The sequence below is a fragment of the Miniopterus schreibersii genome (assembly GCF_964146895.1).
Source record: "Miniopterus schreibersii genome assembly, chromosome: 10".
Taxonomy (NCBI): Eukaryota; Metazoa; Chordata; class Mammalia; order Chiroptera; family Miniopteridae; genus Miniopterus; species Miniopterus schreibersii.
In genome coordinates this window covers 38,647,374-38,671,230 of record NC_138110.1, presented here as the reverse complement: position 1 = coordinate 38,671,230, position 23,857 = coordinate 38,647,374, and the positions used below count along the sequence as shown (strand labels likewise).

Below are 23,857 nucleotides of genomic sequence, written 5' to 3'. Positions count from 1 at the left end.
TTCAAAAAAGGCTTTTTGACCTGCAGTCCACACTCGGTTTCCGCTGCTTGCTCGCAGCGTCCAGGTGCTGACCACAGGACTCACCTTCTCCGCTAAGCTCCCGGGGCAGACTCAGTAAACCCTCCCGCGGGCAACGACGAGCCTTCCCTAGAGCCAGAGCAGCCCTGCCGGGTACGCGGGTAGCCGGCCCTGCGCAAACCTCCCGGGCCGGACAGGAGCCGGGGCCCGCACAAAACCGGGAAGGCGCGGCCGGGACTGGGGGCACCGCCGCCGGCCCCCCGCGCCGCTCTGGCTTCCGCTCTCCCGGGCCCCGCCTCTCCTCGCCGCCCCGGAGCGCCCTGGGACCCCGCCCTCGCGAAAAGGGGAGGAGCCTCTTGCGCGGCTGGGCCCCACCGCGGCCCGGCGGCCGTCGCCGGCTTAAGCCCAGAGGGCCGCGGGTCACGTGCGGGAGGGCGTGGGGGCGTGGCACCAGGAAGTGGCTCCTGCGCCCGCCGGATCCCCGCCGCCGCAGCCCGTCCGGACTCCTCGCGCCCCCGCGCCGGGTGCCGCTCGCCCTGCTCCACGCTGGCTGCCACCCTCGGGCCCCCCGGCCCCGCCGCCGCGGCGCCCGCCATGGAGGAGGAGGACTACTACCTGGAGCTGTGCGAGCGGCCGGTGCACTTCGAGAAGGCGAACCCGGTCAACTGCGTCTTCTTCGATGAGGCCAACAAGCAGGTCCGGGCCAGCCCGCACCCTCCTCCCCCGCGCGGCCGGGCGCGCCCTGCCCGCCGACCCCGGCGCCCGAAGGTCGCTCCGCGCGCTCAGACCGGGTGCCGGGGCCCAGGCCTGGGGCCTCCCCTCCGCCCCGGCGCCCAGCGCGCCGGCGCCTTCCTGCTGGGTGGGCCGCGGGACCAGGCTCCTCCGCGGCCGGGGCCGGCGTCCCCGTGGTGACAGCGGGGTGCGCCGCGCGCCGGCGCCGCACACCCAGCGCCCTTTGGCCGTGTGGTCCGCTGTGAGCAGACCAGCCTTTTCCCGGCGTCTTTTGTTGGACTTAGACGTTGAGAATTTCATTATTCTCGGAATTTTGGAAAGTGGGGCAGGTGCGGAGAGTCTGGCTGGGTGTGTTTGAGCGCGCTGCACCTTTGCCAAACTGGATTAAAACTTGGAGCCCCGGTGACCTCCGACCCCGTCTTGCACAGTTTGGAATGGTAACCTTTTTGGTGTCTCGTTTCTTAAAATTCATGTGAACACCAAGCATCACAGAATGATCCGTGTCACGTTGGTTTAGCTGAACCAAGGGTTGAGTGCAGCAGAAATATTCACTCGTAGGTTGGTATATTGTCCAGACCGTTAACATTGCTGCTTTTCCCTTTCAGGTTTTTGCTGTTCGATCTGGTGGAGCTACTGGGGTGGTAGTTAAAGGCCCAGATGATAGGAATCCCATCTCATTTAGGTAACAGTATTAATGTTTTCAGAACAAGTTAAGCATGTAAATGGCGTTTTTCTGTTTCTCATTCAGGAGGTGGTTTTAAAATGTTGTCCTTTGCCTCCCTTAAGAGGTCGAAAGTGTGCGTGTGTGTTCGCGTGTGCGCGCAAGCCCACACACAGATCCCTGTCAGTAGGGAGAGGGAAGCAGACACCTGCTGTGCAGTCTTGCTGGCAATACTAGTATTTTTTGTAAGTTGATTTGGGAACCAAATACTCCCAAGTAGGGCACCTACTTCCTGGTACTTGAAATTAGCAAGTCAGTGCATTATTGATGTGCCCATTTCCCGTTTCTTGATGGAGGAGGACCTTCATTTTCTCATTAGGTCCAGGTCTTTCCAGAGTGTTTGGAAGGTGGAGGGGATTCCTGAGTCAGTATTTTTCAGGTAATAGTGTATATTAAGAAAATCCCAGCTTCGACTGGCTATCCCAACTTATGCAAGTTGAATGTGTATAATTATGAGTAGCAGCTGCTTTCACTTTTAGAAGTATCACAATTTGGGTGATAAACTCTGGTCACCTGAACTCCTGTGATTACAGAAGGGGAGAATACAATGTAGGCCCTCATTTCAGTGGTGACTTTAAAAAATGTTGGCCTGTTCTGATGGGAAGTTTATGAAGTGGAAATGAATCACGACATCATTTGTTGGGCAAACTCTGATTGCAGTGCCTGTGCTAGGCATCAGGCATGTGAAGGCTTTGAATTAGCCTGGCGCTCTCTTGGAGAATGCATAACTTTAGTGTGGGAGACAAGAATGTGGACATACAGAGGAGATGTGACATTTACGTTGGGAATAGGAGGGAGAAAGCCTTAGAAAGGAGGTAACCTTTGAGCAAAACCTGAGCGCTTGAATGGGATGATTCTATGAGGCCTCCCCAGTGGAGAGGACACCAAGTGCAAAGGCGAGCACGCGTGGTGTTTGGGAAATGGAAGATCAGGTGTCCATGCAGAAAGGGGAGGTGGTGGTATGGCCACTGGCAGGAGTCAGCTTGAACCTTATATATTCTGCTGTGGAATTAGGGCTTTATTTTGTTACTGAAAATTTGTGAGGTGGGGCATGGCATGATCAAATCAGTGTTTAAAAAGATCAGGCTGGTCATAGCCTTGAGGCTGGATTAGTTGGGAGCATGTCAGAGTCGGGGACACCACTGAGAGATGATTGCAATAGTCTGAGCCAGGCGGGGTGAAGACCAGACTGAAGGCAGTATAGACTGGTATCACAAAGGCATTTGGTAGTCAAAATGAGAGTGAGCCCATGATTGTCCAGATTTGGGGGCTCGGTAGGGTTTGAGGGGGAAGATACTGAATTTACCCTCTCATTTTTTATTTATGTTTTTAATCCTCACCCAAAGATCTGTTTTTTTTTATTGATTTTAGAGAGAGAGGAAAGGAGAGAGGGAGAGAAACATTGGTTGCCTTCTGTGAGGGATCAAAGCCGAATCCTGGGTATGTGCCCTGACCGAGAATCGAACCCGAGACCTTTCAGTATGAGATGACACCCCAACCAACTGTGCCACATCGGCAAGGGCTGAATTTACCCTCTTTTAGAAACATTTTATTTATTGTTAATAGCCTTACTGTTGTGTAATTATTATTAACTGAACGTATTTAACATATGTAATTGATGGGTTTGGACATAGGTGTATATCCATGAAACCATCACCATAATCAAGATGATGAACATCCCATATCCCCTCTGCAGTCCATATCTTGATTTTCCTTTGTTTGAGGTGGTTCTGAGACTTCTAGGTGGGGCCATTTTGATGGGAAAGAGGACACTAATGTTTCAAAAGCTTCGCTGTGAGAATGATGGAGAGAGAAGGCGGTAATTTGTGGAGGTTACTGTGTGGGTATTGGAATACGGTTCCACACCACCGCAGTAGAGTATCAGAATAAAGTGAGTTGTAATCTTTTTGCTGGTGGAGGGTCTTGCCTTTAATTTGTCAAAAGTGCAACATCTGTGAAGCGCAGTAAAGCAGTAAAGCGAAGTCCAATGAAACAAGGTGTGCCTGTATGTACGTATTTGTCTAAAATAATTCTCAGGCGAAAGTGCAGGTGATCTCAGTTTTTCTTGTTAACTGCAATACCATAAGTTTCTTCAGCAGCTTATTGCTAGTTGGATTTTGTTTTATGAAAAGAGGTTCTGCTAGCTTCAGAAGCATAAGTTTAATTTTAAACTAAGATTTGCCACTTCCTGAATATTTAACTTGTCTTTTTTTCTTCTCACAAAATGATAGACGTTAGAGTTCAGTTATTAAATTTAACTCTTAACACACTCTTTTCTTCTTAAAGAATGGAAGACAAAGGAGAAGTGAAGTGCATTAAGTTTTCCTTAGAAAATAAAATATTAGCTGTTCAGAGGACCTCAAAGACTGTGGTAAGACATATATTTAAATACAGTATAAAGAAGTACTTTTGGAAGAGAATGAATTGCAAACTTCCAGTGTTAAAGGAAACATTTATTATTTTAATGTCATGGAAACTATAATTATGTTTCATTGTATTTGAGCCTTTGGAATTCTTGAAGAAAGACATTTGAATGGATAAATACTTGTGACCTTAGTTTATAATTTTTGACTTAAATTAAAAAAACACGAATTTGGAACTTCAGGCATCTTTTGTATCCATTAATAGCTAGCATCATAGATTATGTGAGATGTGTTTTTGGCTACATCTTGAGTTACCCTTACCAGAGTAATTCACGTATTCACTTCTCTTATCTTTGAATGCTTGACCTAATAGAAACAGATATTCAAAGTTGGAGCAGCTTGTGGGCATTTTAGCCTTTACAAATATTCATCATTACATTTGTAAAGCAGAGAAGAAACTGTTGATAAAGAGGCAGAATCCTTTTCCCTTCCATCATTGTGAATTGCGAAAATTTTTGGAAAGCCTCTTGTAAATTGTAGAACAGCACATTTCTCTGAAAACCATTTGAAGGATGAATTTTCAAAATCAGTTTCTAAAACCTAACTGAATATTTGGATTAACTCTTTTTTAAAAATTGAATGGTCAACCTGCTGCTGTTAAGGAGGCAGATTGTCCAAAGTGATCTTTTTATTTTTCCCATCTTTAAGTTTTTGTCAGTTTTGTTCTAATCACTTTTTAAATTTATTTGCCTTTTTTTTTTGTCTGTTGTGTACCAAAGTAGGTTGCTGCCTAATCCAGATTTTTCCTTGTGTTTTTTTTTTTCTTTCAGGAGTTTTCTAATTTTATCCCGGATAGTTCTCAGCTGGAATACACTCAAGAGTGCAAGGTATGGGCCCGTATCCTTTCCTAGCTGGTTTGTGTTCAGCTGCGTGGGTTACATTGTGGAGACGCTGGGTAGCGTGGTGACGGAGAGTACAGACTGTAAGGCCAACTGTGCTTTGTGCTGAGATGCTGCATATGGGCTCTGTGACTTTGGGCAAGTTTTAAAAATTGCAAGCCTGTTTCTTCATCTAAAGACTTGCCCTCATCATGTCCTTCCTGTTTCTTTCCCTAGGTGTAGATTCTAATCCATGTTAATTAGATTTGCTGGGTATAATAAACTAGGCTAGAGAAGGCTCAGCTAAAAGTGGCAATGTGGCACCAGAAACTAGCAGAAGTTGCTAGTGGATAGGGGGTGGCTTTTGGCATCTTTGTAATGGTTTTCCTAAATGAGTTCAGGGTGGGCTCCTCAACAAGGAAAGGCACATGAGCCGAAAACTGAATCCTTCATAGGCCTCCAGTTCCTCTGTGTGCAGCAGAGGCCGTTGCCATAGCCCTGTCTGCCCTCAGGCCGAGGGCACTGCTGTTCACCAAGTGAGTCAGATATGTGGGCTCCAGGTCCCCAACCCCATTTTGGTCAACACTCACTGAGAACCTTTAGGCCTTTATACTTTTATAACCCCAGTTTTTATAACATGTTTGACTAAGAGATGTCAGCTGTCCTTTGGTTCCTAAAGATAGAAGTTGATATCTGTGAGTGTTGGTCAGTTATCTCTGCTTTTCCTTTTGTTCTGTTGACTAGATGGAGTTAGATTCAGGTGCTTCAGTGAGGTGTTACAGGTGAAAATCCGGGAACACTATTTAAAAGGAAGTTTGATTTGTTAATATGTAACTTTTATTAAAGAGTAATACAAACAGAGTATTTTAAGCTTTTGAAGAGACTGGTATATACATTTTTCTTATTAAGAAAAAAAACTCTATAATTCTTTTCAGACCAAGAATGCCAACCTACTAGGATTCTGCTGGACCAGTTCCACTGAAATTGTCTTCATTACAGATCAAGGAATAGAATTTTACCAGGTATTATATTTGTCACTTATGTTTGCTGGAGGCAAGTCTGTAATAGTAGTTTGGCAGCTTTGTGAATTCAGCACTAAATAGATATTTTGAGATAGATTCTACAACGTTAGTCTCTGTTGGAATTTAATTCCTTTTTTCTAATTAAAAGTAATACATGTTTTTTTATAAAACATTCAAACATTACCAAGATTTATTACCTGGAAAATAAAAGTTCCCATAGTCCTTAGAAATACTATTATGAATAATTTGGTGCATATTCTTCCATTTTTTTCCTACACACATACAAACATTTTTTTTTTTTAAAGATGGGACTATTGTATAGAAACTTTTGCGACTGTTTTTTTGGTTTTGGGGTGTTTTTTTTTTGCCTAGCAGTATGTCTTGGACATCTTTACCCTTTTTATTGTGACTGAGTTGTATGCTGTGTGGATGTACTAGTTTATTTAACCAATTCCTTGTTGATGAACATTTGGCTTATTTTCAGTTTTTTGTGATTATAAACAATCTCCAGTGAACATGTTTATAAACATTTCTTTATATTCTTGAGTGAAGCTGTACAGATATTGCTAAGTTTCTTCCAGAAGTTTATACTTTAGTTGTTGTTCCACTTATGTATTCATTGGTTGATTGTTGTATGTGCCCTGACCAGGGATTGAACCCACAACCTTGGTGTATTGGGACAATGCTCTAACCAAGTGAGCTACCTGGCCAGGGCCAGAAGTTTGCACTTTTATGAGCATATACGAATCTCCATTTCCACGCCTTTGCCAGAACTGGATATTGTCAGTCTATAACATTTGCCAATCTAAGAGACAGAAAGGCATTTTTATTTATGTTTTTCATTGGTAGGGAGGTAAGCATGTTTGCATGTTTTCATTGGTAGGGAGGTAAGCATGTTTGCAATAAAAAAAGAAACTTTTTTTATTGTGGAATGTAACAAAATTTACCATCCTAACTATTTTTAAGTGTATAGTTCAGTAGTGTTAAGTATATTCACATTGCTGTGAAACAGATCTCTAAAACTTTTTCATTTTGCAAAACTACAACTCCCTCCCCATTAAAAAACTCTCCTTTCCCCCCTCTCCCAGCCCCTGGTAACCACCATTTCTATTAATTTGATTAAGTACTTCACATAAGTGGACTCATACAGTAATTGTACTTTGTGACTGATTTATTTCACTTAGTTTACATCCTCAAGTTTCATTTATGCAGTATATGTCAGGATTTCCTTTTCAAGGCTGAATAGTATTCCATTGTATGTATATACCACATTTTATTTTTTCCATTTATACATTGATGGACACTTGGGTTGCTTTCACCTTTGGGCTCTTGTGAATAATGCAGCCTTGAATGTGGCCATAAGTATCTCTTCAAGACCCATCTTCAGGTCTTTTGGGTGTATACCCAGAAATGAGCTTGCTGGATCATATAGTAATTCTATTTAAAATTTTTTTTGTTTTATGAATTGTTGTACTGCTTTCCATAGCAGTGCATTTTACATTCCCACCAGCAGTGCACGGGGTTCCAGTTTCTTCACATCCTCACCAACACTAGTTGTTCTCTGTTTTATCCATAATAGTCTTTCTGTGTATGAGATGTTATCTCTATGGCTTTGCTTGCATTTTTCTGATGATTAGTGATATTGAACATCTTTTCATGGCTTCTTCGCCATTTGCATATGCTCTGGAGAAGTGTCTAATCAAGTCATTTGCCCATTTTTTAATTGGTTATTTTATTTTTGTTGTTGTGTTGTCAAAGTTCTTTATGAGGTAGATAACTGACAGATATTTTCTCCCATTCTGTAGGTTTACTTTGATGCACCTCTCTCTTCATCTTTTTAATGTTCCGACTGCCTGACCTATTGGGAATGCTTCTGAGATCTCTAAGTGGAGCTAATGTAGGGGGTGTTAGGATTCTTTCAGGTTTTAATTTTGTTGACCTATTGGAAGCAGTATAATTTAGAATCTATGGATGGAGAAAATACACCCGTGTAGGCAAACATTCTCATGTTAATACCATGGTGCTTTGCTGTAGAGCTGTCACAGAAGCCTTTGTAATGACTGGCAGAAAGAAAACAAACTTTACACTAATCCCATACTCACAGAAATAGAGTTTGATATATGATAGCATGGAAAGGGAGAGGATTGGTTTCTTTACAGAAGGGTCCCCTGGGGGAATCATTTAAAAGTATGTATTTCTGTTCTCTGTAGTAGAAAAGTGGATATCAGATCATCTAGATGACCTTCAGAACTTCAAGAAATAAGTTAGAAAAAAATAAAAAACAGCCCACCCCCAGATAAGCAAAACAGAAATGTTAGAAAGAGGACTCTCGGACATCCTTGTTATTATAGCTGACTCATGCCTCCCCACCCTGACTTCCATCAGTCCATCAGTTTTGTGTTCTGTGAGCTCTATAGTGTGTTCCTTAATGTATCAGAACATTTAAAGGATGTTAAATTTTGCCTTGATTTTAAAATACTGAGTTTGCATGCTGAGTCTCATGAACAAATCTATTAGAAAAAGGGAGCCGCTCCCAGACTCCCTGGTAAGCGGAGTCGAGGTGGAGACCAGGCTGAAGGCCGATGCCACAGGCCCCTGTGGCTGATGTAGCATGTGGGGCTCCAGGGTGTGGGCTTGTTTGGATCATTTCCACAGTGAGTGAGAATGTCGCTGCTGTTTGCTCCCGTGCATGGTGCCTGAGAATGTGCAGGTTCAGACCTGGGTCTTGCAGAGAAATGGCCTGGCCAGAGTGTACCTGGTAAGGCAGGTTCCCTCACGTCTCTGAGCCTTATTTTCTCCTCTGTCAGATATTAGTGATGCCCACCTCTCAGGGTTGTGCCAAGAGTAAGTGAGCCAAGGTGTGTAAAGCACTGAGCTTTGGGAGTGATAAGTGGTAGCTGAAATAAAAAATAACGATTTTGAATTTAACTTAGTTTTTTCTGCTTTTTATTATTTTTTAAATATATAGTCTTCTGACATTTTGCTGTTCTTTAGTGAAGACTGTTTCTTGACCTTTGCTTCAGGTATTACCAGAGAAACGAAATCTGAAACTCTTAAAGAGCCAGAATATCAATGTGAATTGGTACATGTACTGTCCCGAGAGTGCTGTGATTCTGCTGTCTACCACAGTCCTTGGAAATGTGCTGCAGCCCTTTTATTTCAGGGTAAGAGTAAGCCTCCCTTTTTAAAAAATTTATTTCTGCCCCCCTCCTACTCTGTTCCTTTAACATCCTAAAGTGCCAAGTACTTCGAAGGGACAAGTTCCTTTAACAGTTACCTTGCCGCATCTGACCACTAGAGGGCACACTGTGCCTTCCCAGCACCTCCAAGAATGACTAATTCTATGGGGAGAGACCTGTGAGTGATTAAGGGACAGTGTGTGTATCCTCGGTGATTTTATTTAGGGAATGCAAAACATCAAAGGGATGTAATAAACTTTTCCTAAAACTTTCTTTCCCCCCAACAGGCTGGCACTATGTCAAAACTGCCCAAGTTTGAGATTGAATTACCAGCTGCGCCTAAGTCCACTAAACTGAATCTTTCTGAGAGAGATATTGCGATGGCAACGATGTATGTTTGTCTTTTGAGAGACTTTCTTTTGTAATTGCTTTTAGTGATACAACTAATAGAAGTGCGTTATAAACACTCCGGGGCGCCCTTTCCTTAGGTAGCCTTGGACCACACATTAAGGGCTTCCCTCTCTTGTTTGGTAACTGGATCTTGTGAACACAGATTTTATGAATGCCATTTTCTTGGCATTCCTTTTTGATTCTACTAGCTTCATGGTCTTAGGAAAGTTTTCACCATTCTAATCTGATAAAATGACATTGAACCAGTTTATTTCTTGGGTATCTTAGTGTTTAAATTTTTCTTTCATTTTGTGAGTTGAAGCTTAGAAACTATTTTTTAAACAAAAATTGTTCTAAATAAGAACATAGTTTAAGTGTTTTATCTAACAAACATGAAACTGAGTTACTGATGTAGAAGAGAGTATTTTCACTTGGAAATGCCAATATCTTAATTTTTAAACTTTATTATGAAAAGGTCAAACACAAACACACACAAATAGAAACTAAGACAAAGAACCACCTATAACCCTGCTCAACAAATAACAAAATTTTGCTTTTAAATTACTTCTGATTTTTCTGTGGCCTAAAACAGTGGTTTCCAAACTTTAAACGTTTTTAGCAGTTAGAATGCCCCCCCTCCCTTTTTTCCAGGGAAATCTGTGGCATTCTGGTTTAGAGGGCAAAATGAGAGCTCTCCTGACCACAGCGGAGGTGGGGAGCCACTCCCTGCCCTTGGGTCCCCTCCTCATGCCTGTGGCAGGTTAACAGCACACTGTTAACCACAGGAATAAAAATGTGCATTCATGAGGCTTTAAAACGAAGAGTGATTATATTTTCCTGTGATTAAGGAATTTACTCATTGTACAAAACTTGGAAAATACGGAAAGTTAGAGGAAAAGAAAATGGACCTCGCTTCTTACTAAAGGATAATTATTAACAACATGTATTTCCAGTTTTTTTGATATTACATATAAGTGTTTGTTTTTCTTTTAAAGTAATATGATCAGGCTATAATTAGTTTTGCATCCCCCTTTTCACTTCACTTTATATTAGGCTTTATTTTTTTCTTACTAACTGTACTTGCTTTGCAAACGTTTTTGTTGGCTGCTAAATATCCTATTAAGTGACTATTTCATGATTTACTTAACTGTGGCCGTATAATTCAGCATCGAGAATGGAGGAATTTTAAACGGCCAAATAAATGTAACTTATGTCTCCCTGTTCTCTGATCAGCTACGGACAGCTTTATGTTCTCTTCCTGCGGCATCATTCTCGGACCTGCAACAGCACAGGAGCGGAGGTAGTCCTGTATCACCTGCCACGGTATATGCTTCATACTTTTCCCCTCTTTCTCCGATTTTAAAATATGAACTAAAGCTTGTTGATCTATTTTTTTGACCTTTCTTATCTTACAGAGAAGGTGCCTGTAAAAAGATGCACATACTGAAGTTAAGTCGGACGGGGAAGTTTGCCCTAAATGTGGTGGATAACCTGGTGGTCGTTCATCATCAGGATACAGAGGTATGAGTTGTGTGTGGGTGTCTGGTCTATGTTGGTACAAGTTAGGGTTGCTTAAAAGACTTGTGAAAATTGACAAAATATTCTGAACACAGACTAGAAAGTGCTTTTTATGCTAAAAGTTTGGCAATTCAAGATAGAAATGGGTTTGATATTCTAGATATTTAGTTTAGAAAAAACAGTGATTCCATATCAGTTGATTAAGGGTAATTAAAAACTATTTCAGAAAGCAGCACTTGAGATTTGACCTTGGAACAATTATTTGGTTGAATCAACTAAGCTGGGGATTCACTCCAGAACCACCATGTTACATGAGCTCTGAACTTCCTTTGTGAGTGGAGATGATAATGGTTTTGAGGCTGGATGGCCCACGAGAAAGAACTGGAATAGGTCCTGCTTTTTCCGTGCCATTTGCTGGGTGTCTGGCGGTAGATAAACCACTTCTCTCCCATGCTTCCTGGAGGATGGTGACGCCCATGTCTCTGACTAATGAAGATGTTGCGACTGAAAAAGAATAGCTTAAATCACTTAGAGCTCTTCAATTTGTCAGGAATATTTGTGAGAGTAGGTAAAAATGTAAAAGAAAACTGTAATGTCATAGCAAATTCTTTCTGAAAAAACTAGGGATGGGATGCAAACACAGACTCTTTAAGAAACGAATCTGAACTAGCAAGATGGGAGGTAATGAAAGGGTTAAGCCAACCTGTGATCTGTTTTGGCATCACAGCCTGTCTTTTCTTCTGCTTTAGACATCGGTAATATTTGATATCAAGTTAAGGGGAGAGTTTGATGGCACCATTACCTTTCATCACCCAGTGCTTCCTGCTCGATCGATTCAGCCCTATCAGATCCCCGTGGCAGGTAAAGGGAGCCGCCCTGTAGGTGGGGGTAACGTTCAAGATGGAGTGAGGAGTAGAGGAGTATGTGCAGAGGGTCCCAGATCTGCTTGCTTTTGTGAGTGGCTCTTTTTTTTTTTTTTTTAATCTATCAGCTAAAATTGTATTGTTGTGAGACATATTTTATAAGATAAATGGATCTTCCTCTTAAGAAAATAGAATTATTTCTCTTCTCTGAGCTTTAAAGTGGAGATTTGTGATTACTCATTGAAGCTGAAAGATTTTTAAATGTGGAATAAGCCCTTGAGGTTTTTGGATTGCCTGCGCTCTGTAACCCTGAGATTGAATTTGGCAGCTATGGATATTTGAACCTGGGGTCACTTTTCCTTGTCTTCATACATTCTGTCACAGTTATGATAACTAGTGCACTCTCTCCTGCCTGATGCTCACAGTAAGTGCTTAAGGCCGTGGTTCTCAGGTTACTCTAGGTCAGCCCTCCTCCCTGAAGAGGTGGAAGCAGGGAGTTTGAGAAGGAGGGAGGTCAGGGTTTCAGGAAAGGGAAAGACACCATTGGTTCCTTTTGCCTTTGCCTAATCGATTTCAAGTAATATCTAGCTCTCTCTTAAAGGAGAGTGCAGTAGAATAAGCTAGTTGAGGTTTGGAACTCTGGTAGCAGTGTGTTCTTGAAAGGAATACTCGGATGGCATTGGTGGGTCAGCCCGCCTGTAGGCAGGATGCCCTTGTGTCCATCAAAATCAACAAGAGCGCTGCCACTGGCCTGCCCTTCTAGTGTTGCTGGGTCAGCCAGAAGCTTACTACCTCTCTGGCTGAGTTTGTAAAGAAGGAGCTAGTTCTCACTTTTGAATTGTTTTTTCGGCCTCTTGTGTTCTTTTTTCCTGGATAATGTTAGCATTATAGGCATACTTCTATATTGCACATACCTCTATAGACATACCTCTATATTGCACTGGGCTTTATTGCACTTCATGTATGTTGCATGTTGTTTTTCAAATTGAAGGCAAGGCCCTCCACCAGCAGAAAGATTACCAATTGCTTTCCGCCCCCAGACTTGTTCCCTCCCTCCTACCCCTACCCCCAGGAGACTTGGTAGCCAAACCTGTAATATCTTGGAGGTATGCCTGTAAAAGAATAGATTGTATCGAATGATTTATGCTTGTATCTGCTGCTCACTTGTCATGAAGGTAACTGCTGGTGAATTGGTGGGAAACAACACTAAATATTTAAAACTCAACTGTTTCAGTTGTTTAGAACTAGTTAGAAGGCTATCAGGTTCTAATTGGTTAGTTATAATAAATCTAATGCCAAGTGTGGTCAAAGCAATAGCCAAGACTTAAGAGTAACAAGAAATCAGGAGTCCACTGAATCTTGGGGCTTCTACAGTGTGGGTTGGTAAAGCATTTTTAAGGTTAATGCCTTTTTGTTCTTTTTCCCTGCTGGATTCTAAGCCCCTTGCAGGCTTGTAGCATCTTTGTATCTTGCCTGCCCTGTGTGGTGGCAGGGTGTGCATTCAGGAAGAACTTATTGGGCTATTTTGAAAGCTGAAACCAGCAACTTTGGGGAGTGCCAGTTGCCCTCATTTCTTCTTCTGTTTTGGTCTCTTTGATCAGTGGTTCTCACTGGCTCCACATTAGGATCACCTGGGGGGCTTAAAAACCGGAGCCATGTGGCTCTCACCTGAGAGCACTTAAAACAACATGATGGGCAACCAGCGTTGAGGCCCACACGTAAGACCTTTAAAACTTTTAGCTTCCAAATGCAGTGTTCTTTGTTCTAGCTTGCCTGATGGGGTCCTTTCCTCTTTTGGGGAGGAGGGGGGTCTGTTCAGAATTACTGCCTTTTCTAGTCAGCTGATTAAAAGTGTTTTTCTGATTGTACTTGGGTAATTGGAACAGAACTGAGAATCATGTTTCGTTTCTAGGGCTGCATTTCTAAGTTCACTGTGGGCTGCCTGATGCATGAGTATAACCAGGGGTTATGAGTCCCTGTAATGAGGTGTTTTGGGGTCTGCTTCCCAGACCAGGTCTCTGTGCCTCAACCTACTGCTGTGTGCAGTGGAGAATTGAGCTAATTATTGAATTTAATTATTTGATTGAGCCAATTAAACCTAAACACTTGTATTTGAAATACTTTCAGTGAATTATCTATTTGATTTGGAATCATCCAGGTCCACTTCTCATCTTTAATGTGCATGTGTAAATGGTAATGAGTGATCTTTGGTTACTTAGAACAACACTGAATGACATGCTTTCCCCTTCTCGGGAGGGCGTTTTCTTGGCTAGTTCTTGACTTTCCCCTTCCTCCCTGTTATCAGTGGGACATGACAGTTCAGTTCTTTCTTGTTTAACTACAGTCAAATAAACATTTACTGAAGGCTTTAAAAATATTACGTTTTACATCATAGGTACTGGTATTGGCAGCATTTTCTGGTTGCCTCATCAGTCCTTGCACACGTATGTTTTCTCTTGTAGGTCCTGCTCCTGTGACCAGCCAGTCTCCTGTCCCATGTAAACTCTGTATCCTTGACAAAGGCTTGGCGCTGTGTGCGGGGGAAGCGTTGCCCTCTTACTCAGGAGTCTAAGAGGGTCCGGAAGCCCTGCCCTCATCAGCCAGGAATGATGTTTTAAGAACTGAAGTGGTGGGGAGGGTTCTTACATCGAGGGGCGGGCACTTAGAGTAGCCTCAGCAAATGGGTTTGCCTTTTGTTGCCATGTCTTCTGGTTTCAAATTTCCTATAACATGTAGATTCCTCATCGTGGATTGTCTTTCAGCCTGACATCATCATCAGCGCAAGCCAAGGTAGGTCCGAGGGGACGACTGTCATGTTTGAAAAGAGGGCTTGTTGACTTTGGATGACAGTAGTAGCCAGGGACATTGTCAAGGCGAATCTCTGAGGAATGACCTCTCCCTTCAACCTGGGAGTGGGATTTTCACTTCATACTCTGTTCTCTACTATGTGTGCATTTTATCATGAACAGACACTATTTTTATAATTAAAACAACTAAGAATGGCCATTCCCCTGCTTTAAATCTTTTCATGTCTGCCTACTCTGAAAAGCCAGACCCCCCAGGTTGGTGTGCAGGGCCCTCCCTCTCATCTCCCGCCATCACGCCCACCTGTGCCTGGGCCCTCTGCTCCATGTCCCTCGGGGTGCGCTCGTTTTTACCCTGCTGGGGAAGACTCCCTTGCGGTGTTAGGTTCTTCTTCCTTGGTAATCCTGTAACACCTTGCACCTTTCTCTATTAGAGTACTTTCTACATTAGTCTTTAGTCACTGCAGTATTTTCCTGTCTTGCCCACTGGGATTCTTAAGGAGAGAATTAGCCCTAATGCCCTAGGCAGCATCCACTGTATATAATGAATTCACTTCTCTTCTGTCTACCCAGAATGGTTTGACCTCTGTACCAATCATGGGAGAATTGAGAAAGGATCACTCAGATCATTCTTAACATAGTGTTTAATTCTCTCTTGGATCCCCAATTGAGAAAAGCTGTGCCTGCCCACCTGGCAGTGTGCATATTCAGGAAGTTCCTGGGTTGATGAGTGGATGAATTATGAAAGTCCTCTGGATTTCCCTTTGACTAATGAGCCACTACAGGAGAAACAAGAGTACAGGATTGAAGTCAGTGCCACATGTTAAGGTCTTTTCCACCTTCAAGGTTAAAAGGGGGCTAGGTGTGGGGCCGGAGCTGCTCCGAGTTGATTAAAGAGCTTGTTGCCCCCATACTTAGGGAGATACACCATTGATGAGCCTCAGAATGTAGAGGGTTACTTTGTTGCAAGGAATCAACCAGGCTCGCAGTTTGACTGTCAGTCCTTCTGTTGTCAGGGGTGTCCTGAATGTCCTAGACTGTACTGTGGTTTGTAAGAAGCCATTGACTGCTTTGTAATATGTGGGCTTTTGTTCTGGTTTGTGTCATATGATTAAGTTTGTTGCCTCTCAAATCCAGGTTACCTCTGGAACCTCCAAGTGAAACTTCAGCCCATAGTAAACCTCTTGCCAGATAAAGGAAGACTGATGGACTTTCTCCTCCAGAGAAAGGAATGCAAGATGGTCATCCTGACCGTCTGTTCACAGAGTAAGTGGATAACTCCTTCCCTATTGGTGTGATTCTAGCCTGTGCTACCCAACACCTTTTACTGGGAGCTGGGCCACCATTTTATGCCTTGTCTCTAGCCCCTAGCCCCATTCTTCACTTGAAGGATGGGTTATTGAAGCCTTCGGAAAGGCTGCTAAACATAAAATGACTTGTAGGGACTTTGGTAGAAAAGACTAAATAGGATGGTTCCAGGTGAAAGCAAACCTGAAGCTGGGTGCACATGAGGGTCGGGGGTTCCCATCCCTCATTTAAAAAAAAACCATTTTTCAGAATCCCAGTCACTGACTCCATAATATCTGCCATAGCTTTTTCAAGTAAACAGAAAGGGCCTATGAGTTCTAGGCTTCAGGTCTCTAAACTAGACCATTTCTCTGGATGCCGTTTAAAGGAATGTTTGTACTGCTGACCTTTGAGATTAGTTTTGCTGTCGTAGCAGCATGTTCTGAAGTTGACAAGAGTTGGTTGACCTGTGCAAACATTGATTCTTCCCAGTGCTGAGTGAGTCAGACAGAGCAGCCCTGCCTGTGATAGCCACTGTATTTGACAAGCTCAATCATGAGTACAAAAGGTACCTGGACGCTGAGCAGAGCTATACAATGGTAAGTTACATGTACTATGTTGAAGGCTCTTCCGCCCCCACCTGTATAGTTCTGAGTAACCATAATACAGATTCTGATAGAATATGGCTGCAGGGGGGGAGCCCTAAATTCAGAGTCCCTGCATCCCATTAGCTTGAGGCTGTATCTCAATGCCTTCACCTTTTTTTTTTTTTTTTTTAAAGTCTGTTTGATCTTACACGTAGATAGATCCTTGGTCTTACCTCTGCTTTATGGACAAAATTGGTCTCATCTTTGCATTATTTTTTTATACATGTTTCTGCCAAGTCAGAACCTAGTCTTAGTTAATTAGAAATAGCATCATTTGCCCTTTTTTTCTTTCCTTTTAGGGTGTAATGGCTATAAAAATAATTCTTGTCGTGCAATTTAGTCAGTATCCTGTAAGTGATGATTAAATGTTAGCACTCTGCTTTTCACATGGTGGGCTCGGGGTTTGTGGTTAAGGGCTGGGGAAAACTTATTCACAGGTTGTGCGGTAATGTTAGTGCATCATCTTCTGAGGTTAGAAAGAACAAAGCTCAGGACAAGTGTAATGGATGATTTCACTTAAAGGATCTAATTAGTCCTAAAGCTGAAAATGGAAGTGGCTTTAAACAATAACAAAAAATCCAGAACTCCACTCACCCACCCTTAGCTACTCAAGGCTAACAGGACTGATGCAGGCTGCTGAAGATGGTCAAGTGACGTGGGTCCCTGTCCAGTGTCAGACATGGTTCAGGGAGGTGGGGAGGCTGAGCTCTTCTAGATCCTTCTCTTGGTTCTGCTGCTAGCGTACTGGGCCGTGGGCATCAGTAGTCTGATCCCAGATGGCAGTTTCTGTGCATCCCTGCTGTGTGGCTTCCTAAGCCCTGGCTAGTGAAGGGTGTGATCCATCTGCAACATGGAGCGCCTGGTGGCGCGTCTTAGAAATAGGTTCTCAGGCCACCGCCACTGCTCCTGCAGAGTCTGCATTGATCTCAACTGCTTTAGAAGTTAGGTGAAGTCAAGATCTTCTCGGAGCTTTCCTATTCAGTAATATTTGGGGAGCCTTACTTACCATTTAAAAATCTAGTACAGACTCATTACACAAGTGTTCACTTATTTTAAGATCAGAGCTTCATAAAACAGATGCAGCAAGCCATTTTGTTTTTATTAAATAACAAAGGCCAGGTAGTCTGTGATAGAGAAAACCAGGGAGTTGTTTTTAAGGGGTTAAAAACAGGGTGACGTCTAAGAGAAAACTGACATGCTTTGTAGTTCCATCCACCATGAACAGTGGTTATTTTCAAGATGACCAACTCTGACTTTCTATTTTTAGACTTTTCCCAGAGAGCACAGGAAAAATAGTTTTGTCCAAGCTGTGAAATAAGTGTTACCCCTGCTCAGATTTGAGGTTCACAGCATCTAGGAATTCAGTCTTTTTAGATGAACTGCAAACACGTCACCTAGATGACGATGATGATCACATTTGTAATTTATTGCTTAGGCGGTAGAAGCAGGGCCAAGCCGGAGCAGTCCACTTCTCAGAAGGCCGGTGCGCACCCAGGCCGTGATTGACCAGTCTGACATGTACACCCATGTCCTGTCGGTGTTCACAGAAAAGAAGGTAAGTGACGGCTCGTCAGCTGCTTCTGGACAAAGAATTCTTAAACAGATCATTTGAAGGGAACTGAGGAAAACTAGAACTCACAGTGTGATTCGAATAACTGGATTATTTTGGGTGAGGACCTAGTGCTGATAGTTTGGCTTCTAATACTCAGGCCTAAACATGATCATTGATGGGAGAGTTTCTGGAGGAGGGATTTGCGCAAAACCAGCTAAACAGCACTGGGCCAGTTTAATATGGGAAAAAAAGGAAAGGGGGATAAAAGAGGAATTGTGTGCAAGTTCCTCTGCAACTCTGTTGTTTCTAAGACCACCTTTGTTTCCTCCATAGGAGATGCCTCATAAATTTGTGATAGCCGTACTGATGGAGTACATTCGCTCTCTTAACCAGTTTCAGATTCCAGTACAGGTACCTTCCAACCAGCACTGTGGTCCCAAGTTAGAGGAGGAGGGAATATTTTTTTAAATAACAGCACTGTCAGTATCTTAACTAAGATGACTGTCTTTTCTGCCACAAGGGCCTGCCTTCCCGACTCAGAGTTCTGAGCAATTCTTGACATCCCATGTTGTTGTTAGTTAGAATAAGTCATCCTATCAAGTTGGGGTCTTTCACCTGTACACTGATCCACTTCTCTTAATCATGGAAACGTATATGCATCAGTTAGAATAGCTGCTGTCCTTGACAAACCTAACTCCAGTCTTGCAGTTGAGCAGTTTGGAAACGTCTTTCCTTCTTTGTCCTCAGCATTACTTGCATGAACTTGTCATCAAGACACTTGTCCAGCACAACCTCTTTTATATGCTGCACCAGTTCTTGCAGTACCACGTCCTCAGTGACTCAAAGCCTTTGGTACGTGCCACCAGATTTGTACTTCTGTGATTAAAAACTTAGTTTAGCCTTCTGACATCTTACGCTGAGTAGTCCGAACATCTGTGTTTCAGGCTTGTCTGCTGTTATCCCTGGAAAGTTTTTACCCTCCTGCTCATCAGCTGTCTCTGGATATGTTGAAGGTAAGAGGCATCCAAGTTTCCAGTTGCACAAATTTCTATTCCTGTGACTCGCATTTACTTGGACTTTCCTCTCTCTAGCGGCTTTCGACAGCAAATGATGAAATAGTAGAAGTTCTTCTTTCCAAACACCAAGTGTTAGCTGCCTTGAGGTTTATCCGGGGCATAGGTGGCCACGACAACATTTCTGCACGAAAATTTTTAGACGCTGCAAAGCAGACTGAAGACAACATGCTTTTCTATACTATATTCCGGTTTTTTGAACAGCGAAACCAGCGTTTGCGAGGGAACCCTGATTTCACACCAGGTGAGAAGGTGGCAGCAGTGAAAAGACCTGGGGCAACCACAGACTCAGTAGCAAGAAGACACTGGCAGCTGGTGGGCGAAAGCCTTTCAGTTAGAACTGAGTTCAGTTTTTTAAAAAGAGTCATGACAGCTGCCTAACTCTTAGCCCATTACTTGTAGTCCAAGTGAACTCAGTGTGCTAATGGGTCTGAATTAGGCTTGGAACTTGAAGCTTGGGGAAGAGAAACATACTGAGGGCCAGAGTCAGGCGGTCTGAACATAGCTCATATGTCTGACAGCTGCTGTGGGAATATCCCTTTATGAGGAACTGAGAACAGGACAGGAACTGGTGGCTAAGGGTTTAAAATGGCCTGGGGCTTATTAATGTTTCAGGGTTAGGCAGGAAACATTGGCAAATCACTCTTAGGTTCAGAGTTCTGAAATCTAAGGATGGGGAAGGAACATATAACTTCATTCCAGGTCTACCGACTTTTTCTAGCTCAGTGTAGTGTCAGGTAATTAGTACCATGACAGGTTAGCTTCTCTCCTTGTGTCTAGGGGCAGGTGGGGGTTTGCCAGGGGTTGTGAAGGTCCCTGACCAGTTTTGCAATGGCATGAGCTGTGAAAATAGGACAATTCAAAAGCTTAGGAAAACAAAGCATTTTATGAAAGAAAATAAGTTAAAACCCAGTATACACATCTATGAGCTGCATGTCCGTTCTCTCATTTTCCTCTCTTTGTGCCCCTTTAGGAGAACACTGTGAAGAACATGTTGCTTTTTTCAAACAGGTTTTTGGAGACCAAGCTCTGAGGAGGCCTACAACATTCTGAGATCACTCGCTAGTTTTTTTATATATATAAAAATGTGTATAAAGTTAATTTATTGCATTAATAAAGCTCTTTAAACTACAAAATGTTATAATAAAGTGTATCTGCAACATCCTCAAATGTTACTAAAAATACCGTTTAGAATCTGTGGTGGCTCACTCCTAAAAAAAGGAGCAGCATTGCATTGATCAGCCTTCAAAAGTGTCAGTGAGCTGATCACATCCACAACCATCCTGTGTCAACCTGCCGCTTGCTGAAGAATCAATCATCTTTCATTCCTGGAGAACTGGAAGATGCCGTGTCCTGGTGGCCTTCAGGTTTAGTAATACTGCTTTAGAAGGCAGATTTGCATTCCTGAGTTTACAAGCGCTATGGGCCACAGCGGTTGCTGTTAGATCACCTGACATCTGGAAACATCCAGTGTTCACCTTCGCCTGACAATGCAGCTACTGTCCATAAGTCAACTGACCGACCCGCAGACACAGTTCAAAGTCCCCAAACCCTGTAAAGGGTTAGAAATTTAGGAGCTGTTCTCTCTCTGTGCCTCTGTATCGCTCTTGAGTGGCCAAACTTTTGGCTTTATTTATTGATGGTCCTGTGAAGCATAAAAAGAATAACTTTTGTATCATTTCTTCAAGAGAAAGGGGGATAGTTTGTATAATAGTTACCCTTTCCATCCCCCAGACATTTAAAAAAACACACCAAAGCCCTCATTTTCTCAGTCTATTTCAATGCTTCAGGTTAGTTACAAAGCTATAAATCAAGCAAATTAGTACTGTTCTTTCAAACAGAAGTCAATATGGAAGCCAAAAAGGGTCCTAAGGATAGCTTGAAACTGAGAGATGACAAGCAGAGGCAGTGTTTTGCTAGAACAGTGAACTGGGGACATGTGAACTGTTCTATGGCATTGTTGGGCTGTGACCCAGCTGTCCAGTCACTCAAGGTCATTCATCTCAGCAAGGACGGTGCCTGGGCCCGTGACATTCAAACTCATTCACGGTTGGACTTCAGGGCCTTGTTTAGTAGCCAACTCAGCCGTCCAGAAAAAGTGTTAGCAGTTTACTAATGAAACGGTTTGGATAATCATGAAGCCCCTGGGTAGGATTTTTTCTCAGAAATTTTTTCACTCAGTATTATTAAATGAACAATTAGTACAAGTTCACATACTTCGAAAGAGTGCTTTCAAGATATAATTTTCCTTTAGTTACATGCTTCCTCCATCCCACTTATTTAAAAATTAGAATGCTTACCTATATAACTGAGTAAGACAGGAAGGAAGATCAGTCCATGAGTGGCTCCCAGTAAGACCATAGCTAAATACATCCTGAAGTAAAATATCTGAAAAATTTGAGATTTTGCAAAGGCCAACACCACAATCCCTCCAAATTTTGTAAGTGTGATTCCACTGAATACCTGAAAGAGATGGTATTAGAAACTGCTTTAATCAACCTATTGTAATTGAACGTTTCCTAATACAGGGGTCTCTTAACAGTCAAGGTCAAAGGGGGAATGAACCCCAGCTTTCAGAGATACTGCTAAGTAGAATTATGTTCTTAAAATTGTTTCGTTTGTTATGAGCCTGAAACAACAAAAACTGGTTTAAGGGTAGAAGCTATGTATTCTGCATAGACACTATTCTGTGTCTAAACTAAGATCATACATTTTTTTATATTCTCAGATGAAAACTATTTTAATTATAAAACTTATAAAACAAGGTTTTTGTTACTCTGTAACAGTATTTTCTTCAGTAGTAAAGTAACTGGTTGACTGGCTAAACCAGGATATGAAGTTGAACCAAGGAGACTGTGCAGACATCAACTACGAACTGCTCGCTGGGCTCTTGCTTTCTCAGCACATAGCTGGCCTTTGTTTTTTATTTTTTTATCCCCACCTGAGGATATTTTTCCATTGCTTTTCAGAGAGTAGAAGGGAGAGAGAAACATCAACGGGAGAGAGACACCGAATGGTTGCCTCCTGCACGCACCCCGACCTGGGGCCAGGGATTGAGCCTGCAACCAACGTATGTGCCCTTGGCAGGTATCGAACTTGGGACCCCTCAGTCCGGGCGGACGCTCTAACCACTGCGCAAACCGGCCAGGGCTGGCCTGTTTTAAATGCAAAAGGCTTCTGGCTTGCTCAACTCCACCTTCTCTGCTCTTCTGATTCGGCCACACTACCACCCACAAAAGGATTTACCAACAGGAACAGTTCTAAAGAATTTCAGGATACAGCTATTTCATGAATTGCCTAAAATCTTGCCATCCTTAGGAGCTGCGGCTAAGCAAAGGATACAAATTCTATTTTTCCTACTAAATTTTAAAGTTCCTTCCGAGAAACACCCGCTTGCTGAGCTGGTCACGTTACACTGAAGTTTCTGCCCGTCACTCACCGAGCTGCCCATGTGGGAGAGCGCCTCTTCTGCTCGTTGCACGCGGCTTCCCTTCGCACTCACGGTGAACGCCCTTGTTATGTGGCTACAGAACTCCACGGAAATGCCGCAGCTCTGAAAGAAAGGGCTGCCTTTACGACTGGCTTTTTCTAGTTGAAACCATAAGCAGCCACCCCTTTCCCAGGGCACCCCATGGTGGGAGAGGTGCCCTAGGAATCCTCTTTGACATACTGTAAAGCCCACGTCACGCCAACTTACATGCAACAAGGAACTTGTGGAAGCCTCGGGGGGCAGTGCCCAGTGCTCCAGTTTATAGAGCATATTGCCTTTCTCAGGGGAAGCTGGTGAACCCGTGAGGCTGCCCCCCACCGGTCCCCCCAGCACACTGCCATCACTTCCTGAGCTGAGCCTCACGGCCACTGCACCTGAAGCAGTTCCTATCTGAAGTGCAGATGTACTGCCTCTACTTTCCGTTACTGCCTTCTTGAATGCTCTCAGCTTCAAGACTAATTACTAAAAAGCATCTGGCAACTGCATGGGAAGCAAAAGGTACTGTTCAGAGAATTCCATCGGGGATGGGGCAATTTTTCTAAATAAAAAGTGACCATCTTGCTATCATTAGGCCAAGTTTTTTTTGTAAACCCTACAGAATAATAAAGGCAGAATACCCAAGTTGGATCATGAAATCACATTTTCATTGTTATATGTAACATCCAGTCCCAACTCCATCCACCCCTCAGTCCCACCTCTCCAAGAGCTGGACTTACAGTCTTTTACCCCAAGAAACAACTCACATTAAGTGACACAGGAGTTAGAGGCAAACTGAGTGGACCAGGACTCACCATAACCAAGTTGACCAGGGAAACTGCGTTCAGACTGATGCCCCACAGCCACATGACACCAAACATGTTGACCAAGATCATGGCGATGGTGACACACATGATCACTGCAGACCACAGCTCACAGCCCAGGAGAACCACAGTCACCAAAAAGATGGCTCCCAGGGACACGCCGAGGTTAAAGATCGTGTCCTCAATAATGGTCAGGTACTGTTCGTAGAAGACATAGAATACACTACAGAGGAGGGGAGAAGGTTCCGTTACAGCTCGTTCTCACTTCTAGAAGCTCTGCTGTTCATCCTGCCACTGTTGCAAAACTGAGAAAGTACTTGGACAGGCATCCTGTGCAGAAAGCCTCCCTGCTTTATGCAAGACTCACCTACAGTAGTTCCACTGGACCAATGGATGACCACTGACACCCAAGGAAGGGCCTAATAATGATCCAAAGTGTGCTTTTGATTTTTACTCATAATCCTGATCTCTGGTACTTTACAGGCATTTACCAAGAATATTCCACAGTACTTTGAAAAAA

General features: G+C 43.2%; 2 protein-coding genes across 4 annotated transcripts in view; one reads left to right on the top strand and one right to left on the bottom strand.

The window, feature by feature from the left end:
* Positions 1-382: 382 nt before the first annotated feature.
* RMC1 (regulator of MON1-CCZ1) lies at positions 383-20,223 on the top strand. 3 transcript variants are annotated; one of them, XR_013999771.1, is made up of 20 exons: positions 383-714; positions 1,356-1,432; positions 3,758-3,842; positions 4,665-4,721; positions 5,648-5,734; positions 8,758-8,898; positions 9,201-9,304; positions 10,537-10,626; positions 10,719-10,824; positions 11,571-11,682; positions 14,147-14,191; positions 14,421-14,474; positions 15,626-15,754; positions 16,268-16,374; positions 17,858-17,977; positions 18,308-18,385; positions 18,722-18,826; positions 18,899-18,987; positions 19,066-19,291; positions 20,021-20,107. XR_013999771.1 is itself a non-coding variant. In XM_081150206.1 (20 exons), exons 1-20 carry the CDS (start codon positions 613-615, stop codon positions 20,098-20,100), a joined length of 1,974 nt encoding a protein of 657 aa, XP_081006332.1. In that variant the 5' UTR covers positions 454-612; the 3' UTR covers positions 20,101-20,223. The 3 variants fall into 3 exon arrangements, 2 of the variants coding, with proteins under 2 accessions (XP_081006332.1, XP_081006333.1); XM_081150206.1 differs by having other exon boundaries at positions 454-714; positions 18,919-18,987; positions 20,021-20,223; XM_081150207.1 differs by lacking the exon at positions 20,021-20,107 and having other exon boundaries at positions 454-714; positions 18,899-19,070.
* NPC1 (NPC intracellular cholesterol transporter 1) overlaps positions 19,915-23,857 on the bottom strand; it is a 44,123-nt gene continuing 40,180 nt past the window's right edge. Inside the window, exons 22-25 of the mRNA XM_081150205.1 lie at positions 23,329-23,560; positions 22,487-22,600; positions 21,348-21,510; positions 19,915-20,692 (exon numbers count right to left, since the gene is read on the bottom strand). Of these exons, the coding sequence (XP_081006331.1) occupies positions 20,610-20,692; positions 21,348-21,510; positions 22,487-22,600; positions 23,329-23,560 (592 nt within the window). The 3' untranslated portion in view covers positions 19,915-20,609. The remainder of the gene's footprint in view (positions 20,693-21,347; positions 21,511-22,486; positions 22,601-23,328; positions 23,561-23,857) is intronic.

Excerpts from the sequence above, each read along its gene's own strand:
- RMC1 (XM_081150206.1), top strand. The coding sequence starts at position 613 with ATGGAGGAGGAGGACTACTACCTGGAGCTGTGCGAGCGGCCGGTGCAC. Across the intron at positions 5,735-8,757 it reads AAGGAATAGAATTTTACCAG|GTATTACCAGAGAAACGAAA; the intron begins GTATTATATTTG and ends CCTTTGCTTCAG. Across the intron at positions 18,827-18,918 it reads TCAGTGACTCAAAGCCTTTG|GCTTGTCTGCTGTTATCCCT; the intron begins GTACGTGCCACC and ends TCTGTGTTTCAG.